The following is a 17,272-nucleotide window of genomic DNA, read 5'->3' on the forward strand; positions in this document are numbered from 1 at the left end:
GTTGGTCTAGTTTTCTTGGGATTGTTGGGTGTTTTTTGGTGGGGGGTGGTGGAGTTTAAAAGTATTTTTTCAAGAATAAATTCACAAGTTGAATTGCAGTCAATTCCAGGTCTTATTTTTTCTTATTCAAAAGAACTTTTATTTCTTTGCCTGATTAACATATTGTCAGCTTGATTTGATGCTATCTATCTGCTTTTATTCATATATTCAGATAAGAGATTTGCAATACATATTTAAATTTACTTGGCAAAATTCTATTAGTCTTTGTCCTACTTTGTTTTGTACACTGATTTTCCCATTATTCCAGATTAATTTGTTTTATACACTGGGTTTCCCATTATTCCAGATTAATTTGTTTTGCACACTGATTTTCCCATTATTCCAGGTGCTGTTCTAATTTTACTATACAAATACATATACACTGCGGCCACAAGTTGAGGACTACCTATATCATGTTGATATCATCCTAGCTGTGATCCATATGGTATCTAAGTTATATTTGTTACCTGATTTTTATATATAATTTAAATTGTAGCAAGGAATTACATTTGCTATCAATATGTATGCCAATAATTCAATATTACTCTTTTATACTTTATTCCATGCTTCTAAACCAAAAAAGTTCTGATTTTTTTATTTAAGAATAATTTATTATTAAAGTTAAAATAAATTTTATAAAATAGAATTGATAAAAACCAGATTATAATGCCATTAACCAAAAAAGAACAATATTGCGTATATATCCTTTTTTCATATTACCTTGCACTGTAAGGAATACAGATGCCCTGGTGAAACCACCTTCATTAGAAGCCATACAGTTGTACTCTCCGGCATCTGAGATTTTGACTGTTTTGAGTTCGAGAGAGAGATTGCTCATCATTCGCATTCTGAAGGGCTCCAGGAATTTCACATTCCTATTATCTCTGTGCCAAGTGAGATTATAACGCACTGTGCTCATAGTTAAGCATGAAAGAATGGCTCTGGCACCAGGAGGGACAGTAACATTGTTAGGAACCTGTATAACAGGTGGGGGTTCTGTGCAAGAAAACAAGAAAAGCAATATTTGTCTGATCAAAAAGTCAATGAAGCAGAAGATGAAATCATTTTTTTAAAATTAGTTCATTCAGTTATAACATAAAATGTGAAAATACAAAAGCAAATAGTAGGGAACAACAGTAGAGGAAGGGAAAACAAAAAAAGGTGTAAAGTAAGGGAGAGGAAGAAACAAAAGTCGTTGACTTCTGACTCTCTCTGTTGCAGTAAAAACAGACATTAAAATCAAATCTCAACTTTTTACATTTCTATAGTAGTATGCACTAGCCATTTCTTTATCAGCAAATCAGTCTAAACAGTAAAACCCAAAATCATAATATTGTTTTTTTCCACCACAAGCACAAAGCGGTTTCCAAGTAGAAACAAAAGTACTTCTTTTCTTTTCTTTTCTTTTCTTTTTTTCTTTTCTTTTCTTTTCTTTTCTCTTCTCAGCACAATCAATTTGACCAACTCTGCTAATTCCATCAAAGAGAAGATGAATTCTCAATTAAATAAGCAAGAGTTCCTTCTTGTTTTGAGTATGTCTCCATTTGGGCACTCATTGCTCCTTCTCCTTCTCACTTGCTTCCTTGCTATTAGTCCATGTCATCTCCTCATCTGCTGTTACCTAGCTTCAGAAGCATGTCTACCTCTTCCACTGCTGGATCTTTTTTCTTGCCTCAAAACCTATCTCATCCACTCACCTGATAGCCTACCAGTAACTATGCCTTTTCTATATGGAAGAAGCCCTCTCTTCTTCCTCTTCTTCCACCATCACAGTTTCCCATTAGGTGTTTTTTTTAAGGAAAGAGTTCCTAGGAATATTATATGCAGTAAACAGTTGAACCAATGAAATGCTGTTTAGGGAAACATGTAACTATTGAGAGTCCCAGAGAAGCAAGAGCATGTTCTAGTGGCCACAAGAATTCACCAAAGCAGCTTCTGATTGGTGAAACTCCTACAACTTATACTGTATTCCTAGGAGGTTTTTTTTTCTTTTAAAAGATCATGCTTTAAAAAATAATAATAAATACCCTTTCTTGAGCAATAAAATCTGTTACCAGACTTTCAATATCAAAGTTTTATAGGCTATGGAGACCTATAGGAAAATATACCCTGTAAACAAAGAAGCACCATAGAAAGTTCAGTTCAATTATTTGTCTGAATCAGTGCTTTTTTCTAAATGCAAAGTTCCTGCCAACTAGGCTTCGCTGCAGACAACTTGCCAGTGCAATGTTTGCCAGCCAGGTCTTTTGGCAAGCTCAGCAGCAATTCCTATTGGCTTTCAAAAGCCAATAGGCTTTTGAAAGCCAATAGAGGGAGTAGCATAGCTTGTGCAAAAGCTTTTTTTTCTGCAAAAAAGCGTGCTGGAACGCCATTCTGAGCGTTCTATGAGAAAAAAAGCCCTGCTTTTATGTTTTAATCTTATGATTTTAAAAATATTGTAAGTTGCCCCAAACCTCGCCATGTGAATTGCATACAAATATTATATAATAGGTAAATAAAGGTAGAACATATGTTAAATATACATCAAATGATAATATGCTTCCCTACAAAGTCAATTCTTGCTCAATGACAGACCAAGGAGTTAACTCGGAAAGGCAAGAGGAAAATCTAGAAGAGGTCTGTGCAACTTGTAGAAGGGAAAGGCCCACACTGATAAATTAAAAATCTTTGTGGTCTGCAAAGGAATGCTGGTGGGCTAATGAATGATTTGGTGACTAGAGGAGCATCTACAGTGTTTGAGCTCATGGTCATGGTAAGCCATGGAGGCACTAGGCAACATGACTTTCAGGGGAGTGGTGGTGATTTTATTACTTAAAAAAAAGTCTGTGCTCTGTCCAAGGGTGCTTGGTAGGCTGCATGTACAGGCCTGGTCTAGAATTTATTTTGGAGCAGTCAACTATCTAGAGCAGGCATGTCAAACTCATTTTGTTTGAGGCAACTTCTTATAAAAGAATTGCCATTAATTTGTTTTAATACAATAATTTAAATCAATTTTTCACTTGATTTCAAATTAAATGAATTATATTGGTTGACAATGAGATTTTTTTAGTACAATTGCCAAATGCAATAAACTGGTTTTAGGTATATGTGTGCACTAATTATTTCAACACCAATAAATTTTAACAACATATTCTATTTGTAAATGAATGCAAATGCAAATTATACATTTTTTGTGCAAAAATAAAACAAAATAACAGATTTAAGAGCTGTTATCATTAGTTAAAAAATAATTCCATCATCCAAAACTTTGTTATACTGTATTTAACGAACAGATGCATTGGGATTAAAAAAAAGACTGACTACATTTGATTGTGTATCACCATGGCATTAAAACAAAATTCGAACAGTGTATGAAAAATAAAGGTTTCCTAAATGTCTGCTGGCTATGTCTATACATTTTCCTTGATAGCACTCTACTGCCTTCTTTTTAGCCTTTTTTCAACTTCCCAGCTTAAAAAAGGCAAGGCACTGGGCACTGAAAGTTACAGAGACTGTTTAAGCAGGTTGCTAAGCAACCTGTTCACACTCGGCCCTTCTTACCCTCCCACTTTTAAATTAGCCTGTACGGATCGCATTTCCTTCGATTTGAGCCATCTGAAGGTCTGTCGCTGCGATGCATTCTGCTGCTCTACAACCTGGCTGCCTGAGGAGAATTTGGCTCTACAGAACAGTTTCCTTTAGCTTTTTTTTTTTTTTGGTGCAAAAGAAGGTGCCGGAATGCCGTTCTGAGCATTCTATGGGAAAAAAAGCCCTGGATATATCACAAATAATTGAAGATTGTAATTAGTTGCATGTGCACATACAGCAAGTGTGATGTATTTGTGCTGGCATTTCTAGGCCTTTTTCCAACCACATCAAGAAAAATTTGTAACAAACATTGGAATTCTTTTTTTTATTGAAAAGTTTTACAATACATTTTAAGCATTAACTCCTTCCCTCCCCCCCAACTTCCCCTCCCTCCCCCTCCCCCCCTGACTTCCCAGAGCTGAATACAGGGTATTGCCTCTAACAAACTTGAGCTAAAATATACTAACCATCTATAAATACACTTTAAATCCTATCACACTTTAACTCCACTTAAACATAACTAAATAATAATACATCTTATAATTCTAATACTCATTCATATGCTAAATGAAATTTTTTAGTCCCATATTTATTCTGAATATAATCAATCCATCTTCTCCATTCCAAAATATATCTCTGTTACGATTGTTCTTTCAAACATGCTGAAATTTTTGCCATTTCTGCCAAGTTTGAAACTTTTAAAGTCCATTCTTCTATAGTAGGCAGTTCCTCCTTCTTCCAGTATTGCGAAACCAAAAGTCTTGCTGCCGTTATTAAATTCAACATCAATTTAGTTTCTATAACAGTACAGTCTATAGTAATACCCAGCAAAAATAATTGTGGAGAAAACCTTATCTTTTTCTTAAATATCTTCTGCATATTCCACCAAATTTTAATCCAAAAATCTTTAACTTTTTTACAAGTCCACCATATATGGTAGTACATTGCATCCTCACAACCACACCTCCAACATTTAGGCTGATAATTTGGATACATACATGCTAATTCTTTAGGAGCTAAATGCCATCTATAAAACATTTTATAAAAATTCTCTCTTAAATTTTGTGCCTGAGTAAATTTTACATTTCTAACCCAAATTTTTCCCCAAGTATCCATCGTTATTGGCTCCTGAATATTGTGGGCCCATTTTATCATACAATCTTTAACAAGTTCCGTTTCTGAATCTATTTCTATCAATGTATTATATATCCTTCTTATATGCGCTTGACTTTGATCTCTAATTTGCTTTACCAAATTTCCATCTGTTGTCGAAATACCAATTTTCTGATCTTCTTTCCCTCTAGCTTGTATCTGGCCATACTGAAACCAAGTTTGTACTATTTTCCCTTCTTTTAAAATATTAAATGGCTTTAATTGCCATACATTCCTTTCCAGTCTTAGAATATCTTTATATGTAATCACGTCATGCTTAAATCCCAAAGTTATATTTTCTATCGCATGTTTAGGTATTGCCCAAATTGGTATTTTATAATTTAACTTATATCGATATTTTTTCCAAACTCGCAACAGGGCATACCTTAATACCTTAATATATGTGCCTTGAAAAAATTATCCACCTTTTTATCATACAATAAATATGTATGCCACCCGTATAATAAATCACATCCCTCAATATTCAATAATCTTCCTTCTGTTAAATTAAACCAATTACTAATTGACGATAAAGCTGCAGTCTCATAATATAATTTAAAATTGGGCATTTTAAGACCACCTCTTTCACGTATATCTTGCATTATCTTAAGTTTTACTCTCGGTCTTTTCCCTGCCCAAATAAATTTATTAATACCTTTCTGCCATTCCTCCAAATTTGAATCTTTTTTAAGTATAGGTATCATTTGAAACAAAAATAAAAATTTTGGTAAAACATTCATTTTCACTGCTGCAATTCTTCCCAATAAAGAGAATTGTAATTTTCTCCAACTATCTAACTCTTTTTGTATTTTTAACCATAACAATTCATAATTATTTTTATATAATTTCGCATTTGAAGCTGAAAGATATACCCCAAAATATTTAATCTTTTTAACTATTTCAAATCCTGTTAATTTTTCTAGAACTACCTTTTGTTCTGTAGTCATATTTTTAGACAATATTTTAGTTTTTTGCCTGTTTACCTTAAATCCAGAAACTTGTCCATATTGCAAAATTATTTCCATTAAATCTATAACTGATGGAATCGGTTGACTTAATGTAATAACCAAGTCATCTGCAAATGCTCTCAATCTATAATCTTGATCTTTAATTTTAACTCCCTTTATTTTATTTGAGTCACGTATCTTAATCAATAATATTTCCAATGTTAAAACAAACAGCAATGGTGACAACGGTCATCCCTGTCTTGTACCCTTTTCAATTTTACAAGCTTCTGTTAAACTACCATTAATTATTATTTGAGCTGTTTGTTTCTGATATATTGCCCTAATAGGTTGTGAAAACTTATCACCAAACTCCATCTTCTCTAAGACTTTAAATAAAAATTGCCAATTCAATTTTCAGCGTCCAAAAAAATTCAGCGCTGCAGGGACTTGATTATTTCTTTCCAAATATTCTAATAAGTTTAAAATATGTCTCACATTATTTTTCATTTGTCTACCACTTATAAATCCTCTTTTTGCAAAGTAAACCACCACATCTCTAGGCAACTTTCTCTGTCTGGCAATCCATGAGTTAACACGGAACACTTTATCCATAGCTGCTCTTATTTCAGATGCTGGCTGATTCAACACCACTTCGAAAGCCTCAGAAACCAGCTGCTTTAAATCTTCCTTAATGTTCTCTTTTAAACCTCTGATTCTAACAGCAAACTGCATCTGGTAATATTGAGCAAGGCTTAACTCCCTTTCCATTTTGTCTCTTAAATTTTCATTCTCCCGTACTTTAACTTCTAATATTGCATTCTTTTGAGTCAGATCATCCAGTTTTTCATCTAAATCTTCCACACATTCCGCCACTTTATGCACTGAAGACAAAATGTCTACCTTCATCACGCTGAACTTCTGTTCCATCCTCTCTTCCATTCTCTCCTCCAGTTTCTCCAATTTCTCCTCCATCTGTGCAAATTTATCACCCATTGATTGATCAATTGATTCCAAAAGTACCTGGGCATGTTTATCCAAAGCATCTCGTAAATCCTTCGATGTCAGTACATCAGGAGGGTTCAACGCCTGTAATGATGATTGTTGCACCGGAGAAGATCCACCACTCCGAAGAGTTTTAGGGGGAGGTTTAGCCGCCATCTTTTACTTTTCAATTGTGACGCACTTTCACTTAAAGTTTAAAAAGTCCATCAAGCTCGAGAGTATAATAAAATAATCCTCTTCACCTTTCCCTCTTGTACCGCTCTGCCTGCTCCTTTAATCCATAGTCCTTTCTTCAGGCAGGGGTGGTCGCAGACGCCTGGCTCTGCTCCAAGAAATCCGGAGCAGAGACGCTGGCCAGCTGGGAGCAACCCAGGCTTCGGGGGAGTTCAATCCTTCAGCTGCCCAAGCTCCAAGCTCAGGCGGCCCCGGAGAACTCGACCCCTACCTGGGGCCTCACCCCCTCCTCTTCTCCCGAGGAGGGGGCTTCAAATTCGCCCGAACAGCTGATCGGCGCTGTTTCGGGCGAAAAAAACACAGCTGAGCCGCGGGCAGCCCGGGAAGGCTGTCTCCGTCACCGCGGAGCCACCAGAAGTCACCACTTATAAATCCTGTTTGATCACTATGAATCATTTGCTGCATAACCTTCATTAATCTATTTGCTAAAATCTTTGCAAATATCTTATAATCAGTATTTAAAAGCGATATAGGTCTGTAATTTTTAGATTGGGTAAGATCTTGATCTTCCTTTGGAATCAATGTTATAAATGCTGTTTTCCATGATGGAGGCACTTCTCCTCCAGATTGAATTGTTCTAAATAATTCTTTTAAAGGTTCCACCAACTCTAATTGTAAGTTTTTATGATAAATGGCTGTCAAACCATCTGTTCCAGGTACCTTATGCACTTTTAGTTTTTTAACTGCTAAAATAATTTCTTCAGCAGTTATCAGTTTATTCATCCCTTCCCTTTGCTCTTGTGTAAGTATAGGGATATTCACTTCTTGTAAATACCTATCTATATCTAAACCTTGAGTTATATCCCTAGCATATAATTTGGAATAAAATTCAACAAAAGCCTTTTTAATAAGATTTTGCTGAAACACCCTTACCCTTATATTCTATCTTATCTATATTACGTGATTTTTGTTTTTTCCTTAACAAATAAGCTAACCATCTACCTGGCTTATTAGCATTGTAAAAAGTATTATGTTTGACATATCGTAAATTAGTTGCCACTTGATCTGCCATCAACATATCAAACTGCCCTCTTAACAAATTAATTGCTTCTTTCAGCCTCTTATTAGATGAGTTCAAAACAAAAGCCTTCTCTTTCATCTTTATTTCCTCCTCTAATTCTTTATGCTTATATTCCAATCTATGTCTATATTTATTATTCAAATATATTAACACTCCTCTCATATAAGCTTTACTTGCATCCCAAACCATTTCAATGGGTGTACCCTTATGCATATTTATAATAAAAAATTCTTTCATTTGTTTTTTACATTCTTCCACATTTTCTTCATATGTAAATAAATTTTCATTTAACCTCCAAGATCTCCTATCTCCCTTCCCCTTGTCCAATTCCATCCATACTGGACTGTGATCTGATAAAGTTCTTGGACATATCTTAATCTTCTTAACCCTAGGAAAAAAAATCATTAGTAGTTAATACAAAGTCGATCCTGGAAAAAGATTGATGTCTATCAGGATAAAAAGTAAAATCCCTTTCTTCCACGTTTCATTCTCTCCAGACATCTCTCAGTTCCAAATCATCTTTCATATCAAAAAAGGATTTAGGCAATCTAGCATGATTTGGAGTACTTTTAAAAGGTCCTTTGTTATCTTTCTGTGTGTCCAGCACTCCATTCCAATCTCCCATTAAAATACATGATTTATAATCCCATTGAATTATTTTATTATGTAGAAGTTTGTAAAATTCTCCTTGTTGTTGATTAGGTGCATATAATCCAATTAAAAGTATTTTCTTCCCTTCTTTTAAAAGTTCAATTACTTCTGAGCATGCCCAAGATGGCAGATGTGCTCGGCTGAGCTCCAAGCGGAGCTCCGGCAACTTGGCGACCCTTGGGAGCCTCACAGGAATATTTTTTCTGTGAAGGACTTGGGATGAGGACGAGGATGAGGTGAGCTTCTGTGGCTGTTTGGAACGCCCGTATTGCTACCTTTGGCTCCGTGGACTCTCCAAGGTCTTTCAGCTGAGCCCGGAGGAGTTTTTTGGAGGGCTTGGAGGACGCGGAAGAGTCGAGCAGAGCCCCGTGCTGTGCGGCGCCGACCAGCTGTTTGTCAGTGCCGCAGGGGCTCAGTGAACCCCGGTAGAGGCTGCTGGAATGCCCAGGGGATTCCGATGGAGGCTGTTGGACTCGGAGGAGCTGGGCAGAGCCCCGTGCTGTGCGGCACCGACCAGCTGTTTGTCTGTGCCACAGGGGCCTCGACGAACTCCAATAGAGGCTGCTGGAATACTCAAAAGACCTGGATGAACTCGGCGGAGCTCTGCTCTACGCGGCGCTGACCAGCTGACCATCGGTGCTGTGGGAGCCTTGAGAGCTTGGTGAAGAGCCTGTTGGAACTGGGCGGAAAATCTCGGAGGCCTGCGTTTCGCCGACCAGCTGACTGTCGGTGCTGTTATGGTGTTGCGGGGGGCCTGGTGGAGCCTGCGGAGCCTGGTGGTGCCTCCAAAACTTACGGAGCCCGGGACAACTTTGGGGAGCTTGGCAACATTTGGGAGAGCCTTCCAGCTGCTTGGAGGAGCCGCGTGCTGGCTTATTGATGGTCGACACTATGAATCGCGGCTTGGAGCAGCGTCAGCGTTGAAGTGCTGGAGTGGTGGAGATTTTCTCTGGTTGGCGTCTGAGGAGGCTGGCGGCGAGGGGAGTTGGAGTACCGCAGCCTCTTTGGTATGGTGACCTCGGCCTGGTGGTGGAATGAGGATGCTGATGTCTCGGACTTTTGTGCGGCACAACCTAACTTCTGCGCCGCCAGAAATTGACTAGACCATGTTTTGTGGTTCTGCTGAAATATCATGGTCTCCGGTATAAATTTAATAAGATTACCTGATTACCTTTTTAGTCAAATTTTTTGTGGGGTTAGGGAGGGGGGAGGATCGTGGTTGGCTGGAAACGGGGGGTAATCCACCAACCGTTGCTCAGGCCAGGCCTGGGACAGATCGCAGGGAGGAGGAGCCGGGGTCTGCTGCCTCCGGATCTCGGGAACGGGTCGTGGGACTTCCTATTCCCACGACGTTAGGGAATGGCATCAGGTGTATGAACAGAGGGCCGTATCGATACCTGGGAGGGCATCCCCGCTATCTACAAGCAGTGAGGTGCTCCGACCCTCTGTCTTCACCCCAAGGCCCCGGGAGCGAGGATGTGCAGCCACCTGAGCTCCGGCTGGTTTACTTGAACGCCAGGTCCGTCGTTAATAAGACTCCTCTCGTCTGGGATCTGGTTGAGGGTGAGCATGCGGACCTGGCTTGCATCACGGAGACCTGGTTGGGCCCAGAGGGTGGTATCCCCCTGGTTGATCTTTGCCCACCAGGCTTCCGGGTGCTACACCGGCCTCGGACTCAGGGTAGAGGTGGGGGAGTGGCTGTGGTTATGAGGGAGACCTTATGTCCGCAGGAAGCCACCGTTCTTCAGATAGTCGGGTATGAATCTCTCTTATTGAGGTGTGGTCATAGGGCGCAGCTGGGCTTGCTGCTGGTGTACCTTTCACCTAGTCGCGCAGCAACAGCCCTGCCTGAGCTTCTCGATATCCTCTCGGGGCTGGTGATTGAGTTCCCCAAACTTATGGTTTTGGGTGACTTCAATCTACCATCCCTGGGAGGATCATCTTAGTTAGCTCGGGAGTTCATGGCTTCCATGACGGCCATGGACCTGATGCAAGTAATTCATGGACCGACTCATGTGGGAGGTCACACCCTGGATTTGGTTTTTCTATCTGGATGGTGGTTAGATGATCTTGGTAGGGGCTCCCCAATTGTTATGCCCCTGTCATGGACTGATCATCATCTCCTGCGTCTTCCGTTTTGCCACTCCCCACCGTGGGTGTGTTGAGCCAACTAGATGGTTCCGCCCCAGGCGCTTAATGGACCCTGAAAGGTTCCAGGCAGCGCTGGGGTCCCCACCTGCCTCCTCTGCTCACAGCTCGGCAGATGCCTTAGTGGAAGCCTGGGAAAGGACGGCCACGGAGGCACTTGACCGAGTTGTACCCTTGCAGCCCCTGACCCGGCGCAGATCCCAGTGGGCTCCATGGTTCTCGCGGAGCTCCAGGAGATGAAGCGTCGGAGACGGGGCCTAGAGAGCGGTTGGAGGTCCAGCCAATCTGAATCCGACCGATTGCGACTAAGAACCCATATTAGGTCTTATCTCGCAGCGATAAGGGTGGCGAGGTCTAATTACTTCGCTACCCTTATTGCGTCCGCAGATAATCGCCCGGCCGCCCTGTTTAGGGTGACCCGCTCCCTCCTCAATCAGGAGGTGAGTGAGGAACCCTTGCAGGGGCATGCCGAGGAGTTTAGTCAACATCTGTTGGATAAAATCGCTCGGATTCGTACCGATTTGGACTCCGAGTGGGCAGAGTCGGACAATCAGGACACGGGTGATCTTGTCAATGTGATCTGGGAGGAGTTCGATCCTGTAACTCTGGAGGAAGTGGACAGGATTATGGGGAGGCTGAGCTCCACCACATGTTTATTGGACCCGTGCCCTTCCTGGCTGCTTTATGCAGCCCGGGAGGGGACACGAGGCTGGTTCCAGGCGGTTATATCTGCCTCTTTGAGTGAGGGTAGTTTCCCCACCGCCTTGAAGGAGGCGGTGGTGAGACCTCTCCTCAAGAAGCCTGCCTTGGACCCAGCTGCATTAAATAACTTTCGTCCGGTCTCCAACCTTCGCTTTCTTGCGAAGGTTGTTGAGAGTGTGGTGGCGCATCAGCTTCCTCTGGTTCTGGATGAAGCGGATTATTTAGACCCATACCAATCGGGCTTCAGGCCCGGGTAAAGCACGGAGACGGCATTGGTCGCTCTGGTGAATGATCTCTGGAGGGCTCGGGACAGGGGATATTCCTCTATCCTAGTCCTATTAGACCTCTCAGCGGCTTTCAATACCATCGACCATGGTATCGCAGCATCTCAGGGGACTGGGAGTGGGAGGCACGGTCCTTCAGTTGTTTCTCCTCCTATCTCCTGGGATGCTCGCAGTTGGTGTTGGCAGGGGGGCAGAGGTCGACCTCGAGACCTCTCACTTGTGGAGTCCCTCAGGGGTCGGTCCTCTCGCCTCTCCTGTTCAACATCTACATGAAACCGCTGGGTGAGATCATTCGTGGTTTTGGAGTTGGGTATCATCAGCATACTGATGATACCCAAACCACCCCAGTGATGACTTCGACGTGATGTCCCACTGCCTGGAGGCAGTTCGGGTCTGGATGGGGAGGAACAGGCTTCGACTCAACCCTGACAAGACCGAGTGGCTGTACGTACCGGCATCTCGAGATATTCAGGATATCCCATCTCTCTCTATGGGGGGTGAGTTATTACCCCCCGTAGATAGGGCTCGCAACTTGGGAGTCCTCCTAGATTCACAGCTTTCTCTAGAAGACCATATAGTAGCTGTGACTAGGGGGGCCTTTGCCCAGGTTCGCCTGGTGCACCAGTTGCAGCCCTATCTAGACCAGGATGCCTTACGTGCGGTCACTCACGCCCTCGTGACCTCTCATCTGGACTACTGCAATGCTCTCTACATGGGGCTACCCTTGAAGACCACTCGGAGGCTCCAGCTGGTACAGAATGCAGCCGCAAGAGTTGTGTTGGAGTTTCCCGACACTCCCATGTTACACCTCTGCTCCGCGAGCTGCATTGGCTTCCAGTTGTCTTCCGGGTGAAATTCAAGGTGTTGGTAATGACCTACAAAGCCCTACATGGCATGGGTCCAGAATACCTTGGGGAGCACCTGTGGCCGGCATCAACTTCCCTCTGCCCAGTATGCTCCCACAGAGAGGGCCTCCTCAGGGTGCCACCGGTCAAAGAATGTCGACTGGTGGCCCCCAGGGGGAGGGCGTTCTCTGTGGGCGTGCCAGATTTATGGAACCATCTGATTTTATGGAACCATTTTAAATGTGTTTTAACTTATTCATGGGCATTTTGTTTAATCGTTTTTAATTTTTGTATCTTGTTTTTTAATATGTATTGCCCTGTTCACCGCCCTGAGTCCTTCGGGAGAAGGGCGGTATACAAATAAAATTAATAATAATAATAATAAATAATTATAATATATCTTTCTTGTTTATCTGCTTCAATTAGGTTAGCTGTTAAAGTCTTCTTCACATAAATAACTACACTGTTTTTCTTTTCTGGAGCAGATGCAATAAACTGTATACCCAGTCTGGAATTTATCAAATATTTTTGATCAGATACACGGATATGCATTTCCTGCAAACATATAACATCATTTTTAAATTGTTTCAAATACTGAAATATTTTCTTTCTCTTTTGTGGTGAGTTTAAACCATTAACATTCCATGTTAGAAACTTTGTTGCCATCTTTTGCGACTTGAAGCTTTTGGAGCGTATCTTGCAGATCCACAAGCATCTGCCTCTTTGGTCTCGCTCCTCCCACTGCTTCACTATTAGATTCTTGAGTTATAATTGTAGAATACTGTTTCTGTTGCTGTTGTTGTTGTTCCTTTCGTCTGGTTGCAGCCCGTGTCACTCTTTGAGCCTTTGATTCTTCTAATGGGACCAAGGGCTGCACAATTTCCAGAGTTTGCTGTGCTCTTTTGGAATCAGCGAGGTGGTTTCTTCACCTCGCTGTATACCTTCTGATTGTATCTGTCACACTCCTTCTTACTTCCCTCTTTTAAATTCGGGGGATGGTGGTGGGTCTGCTTTCAGTATGTTACAATAAAAATCACGTGCCTTCAGAACTGTATTAAGATGATATCTTGCACCAGCATAATTCACCACTATCCCATTTGGTATCTCCCATCTGAACTGGATCTGTGATTTTTTTAAATTCATTTGACAGGAAAACAAACTCTTTCCTTTTTCTTAAAATTCTTGGTGGGATTTCTTTCAAAATTAAGACCTCTTGATCAGCCACTTTAAATATGTTATTATAAAAGGCTTGAATAATTGCATTTCTGATCATTCTCTTTGTAAAATAGACAACCACATCTCTTGGTAATTTTCTTTGCCTAGCAATCCAGGAATTAACACGAAATATTTTTTTTTTTATTGAAAAGTTTTACAATACAATTTTCCATTAAAAACCCCCATCCCCCCCGACCCTCCCCTCCCCAGCTCCCCCCTCCCTCTTCCCTCCCCGTACCTCCCCCCCACCCTCCTCCCCCCCCCGGACTTCCCAGAGCTAAATACAAGGTATATATATATAAAAACAATCATAAGCAACCATATACTAACAACCATAAATTCTAAAATCCATCACCCTCTAACTTGTATAAGAACAAACAAAACTTAACATTATTAAATATATATAAAAAAGAAAATTGGAAAAGAAAAGAAAAAACACGAAAGAAGACTTATTCAAATGCTAGATAAAACTTCTTAACCCTATACTTATTCTGGATAAACTCAATCCACTTTCTCCATTCCATAATATAACGTTCTTGCGAGTGATCTTTCAAATAAGCCGATATCTTCGCCATCTCTGCCAGGTCGGAAACCTTTAAAGTCCATTCTTCTATGGTCGGCAGCTCCTCTTTCTTCCAATATTGTCCTATCAAAAGTCTTGCTGCCGTAATTAAATTCAGCATCAACTTAGAGTCCACCACTGTAGCATCAACAATTATTCCCAACAAAAAAAATTGCGGACAAAACTTTATCCTTCTTTTAAAAATCTTCTGTATATTCCACCAGATTTTAATCCAAAAGGCCTTAACCTTTTTACATGTCCACCATATGTGAAAATATGTTGCATCTTCAGCCCCGCACCTCCAACACTTAGGCTGATAATTCGGGTACATACTTGCAAGTTTTTTAGGATCTAAATGCCATCTATAAAACATCTTATAAAAATTCTCTCTTAAGTTTTGAGCTTGAGTAAATTTCACATTCCTCACCCAAATCTTCTCCCACATATCCATAGTAATAACTTCCTGGATATTTTGGGCCCATTTTATCATACAGTCCTTAACAAGCTCTGTTTCTGAATCAATCTCAATCAGTGCAAGATATATCCGTTTAATGTGTGCAGGTCCCTGATGTCTAATTTGCTTTATCAAATTTTCATCAATCGTTGCAAATCCAATTTTATGGTCTTCTTTCCACCTGGCCCGTAGCTGAGTATATTGAAACCATGTTTGTACAACCTTCTCTTCTCGCAAGAAGCTATATGATTTCAAACACCAAACATTCCTTTCTAAACTTAAAATTTCCTTGTAGGTAGTCTCATCGTGTTTGAAACCAGCATGTATATTTTCTATTGCGTGTTTTGGAATTGCCCACAATGGTATCTTACAACTTAGCTTATGTCTATACTTCTTCCAAACTCTCAGCAATGCCTGTCTTAGAATATGCGTCCTAAACACGGTACCTACCTTCTTATCATACAACAAATATGCATGCCAGCCAAACAACAAATCATGGCCCTCAAGATTTAATAACCTCGATTGCGTCAAGTTAATCCAATCACTTATTCCTACTAATGCAGCAGCTTCATAATATAATTTGAAATTAGGCAATTTAAGGCCACCTCTCTCACGAATATCCTGCATAATCTTAAGTTTAACTCGTGGCTTTTTCCCTGCCCACACAAATTTATTGATACCACGCTGCCATTCCTCCAAGTTAGAATCTTTCTTAAGAATCGGTATCATTTGAAATAAAAATAAAAATTTGGGCAGGACATTCATTTTCACTGCTGCAATCCGTCCCAACAAAGTCAATTGCAATTTTTGCCAACTCTCCAATTCTTTTTGAATTTTCCCCCACAATTTTTCGTAATTATTTTTATATAGCTTTGTATTCGAGGGCGACAAAATTACCCCCAAATATTTAACCCTTTTAACAATCTCAAATCCAGTTAATCCTTCCAAGAAGGCCTTCTGTGAAACTGTCATGTTTCTAGCCAAAATTTTAGTTTTCTGTACATTTACTTTAAATCCAGAAACCTTCCCATATTGTGTTATTATCTCTATCAGGTCCACAACAGAATTCTCTGGCTGGGTCACTGTAACAACCAGATCATCTGCAAATGCTCTCAATCTATAATCTTGATCTCCAACTTGTATCCCCTTAATTTTTTCCGAATTCCGAATCTTGTTCAATAATATCTCTAAAGTTAATACAAATAGCAAGGGCGATAACGGACATCCTTGCCTTGTACCCTTCTCAATATTACATACTGCCGTCAAGCTATTGTTAACTATGATTCGGGCAGTTTGCTTTTGATATAATGCCCTAATCGGCTGCAAGAAATTTTCCCCAAAATCCATTTTATCTAACATTCTCAACAGAAATTGCCAATTCAATTGATCAAAAGCCTTTTCAGCATCTAAAAAGATTAGCGCTGCAGAGATCTGGTTGTGTCTTTCCAAAAACTCTAACACATCAACTATATGTCTAACATTATTTTTCATTTGCCTACCACTAATAAACCCCGTTTGATCCCCATGAATCACCTGTTGCAGAACCCTCATCAGTCTATTAGCCAAAACCTTAGCAAATATCTTATAATCTGTATTTAAAAGCGAAATCGGTCTGTAATTTTTAACTTGAGTAGCATCCTGATCTTCCTTCGGAATCAATGAGATAAAAGCTGTTCTCCAAGACGGTGGCACCTTTCCCCCCCTCTGGATTGTCTGGAACAGTTCCTTTAACGGTTTTATCATCTCAAATTGTAAATTTTTATAAAAGGCCGCAGACAAGCCATCCGTACCGGGCGCCTTATCAACCTTCAAATCCTTAATTGCTGTAAGGATTTCTTCTTCTGTGATCAGTTGGTTAATCCCCTCTCTTTGTGCTTGCGTAAGGACCGGAATATTAGCATTCTCCAAATATTTATCAATGTCTTTTACCTCAATTTCCTCTTTGGTATATAATTTCGAATAAAAATCCACAAAAGCATCCTTAATCAGATTCTGTTGAAACACAACCCTTCCTTTATATTCAATCTTGTCTATGTTAGAGGCCCTTTGTTTCTTCCTCAGTCTATAGGCTAACCATCTGCCTGGTTTATTAGCGTTGCAAAAAGTATTATGCCTAGCAAACCGCAGATTGGTTGCCACTTGGTCTGCCATTAATTTATCAAATTGTCCTCTTAACAGCCTAATAGCCTCTTTAATCTTCACGTCCCCTGGATTCAAAATCAAAACCCTTTCTTTTTCCTTTATTTCATTCTCCAGTTCTTTCCTTCTAGTTTCCATTACACGTCTACGTCTATTATTCATATATATCAACACCCCTCTCATATAGGCCTTACTAGCATCCCAAACCATATCCATCGAGGTACCCTTATTCATATTAATCTCGAAAAAATCCTTCATCCGCTGTTTACATTCTTCCACATTTTTCTGATCTCTAAACAAGTTCTCATTT

General features: G+C 40.3%; 1 protein-coding gene across 1 annotated transcript in view; it reads right to left on the reverse strand.

Annotated features, from left to right (window-relative positions):
* The window catches only part of HMCN1 (hemicentin 1), a gene marked incomplete at its 3' end in the record, with an annotated part of 535,761 nt that overhangs the window by 346,351 nt on the left and 172,138 nt on the right, over positions 1 to 17,272 (reverse strand). Inside the window, 1 exon segment of the mRNA XM_083360257.1 lies at positions 760 to 1,035. Within this exon segment, the coding sequence (XP_083216383.1) occupies positions 760 to 1,035 (276 nt within the window).

Source organism: Vipera ursinii (genome assembly GCF_947247035.1).
Source record: "Vipera ursinii genome assembly, chromosome: 3".
Classification (NCBI taxonomy): domain Eukaryota; kingdom Metazoa; phylum Chordata; class Lepidosauria; order Squamata; family Viperidae; genus Vipera; species Vipera ursinii.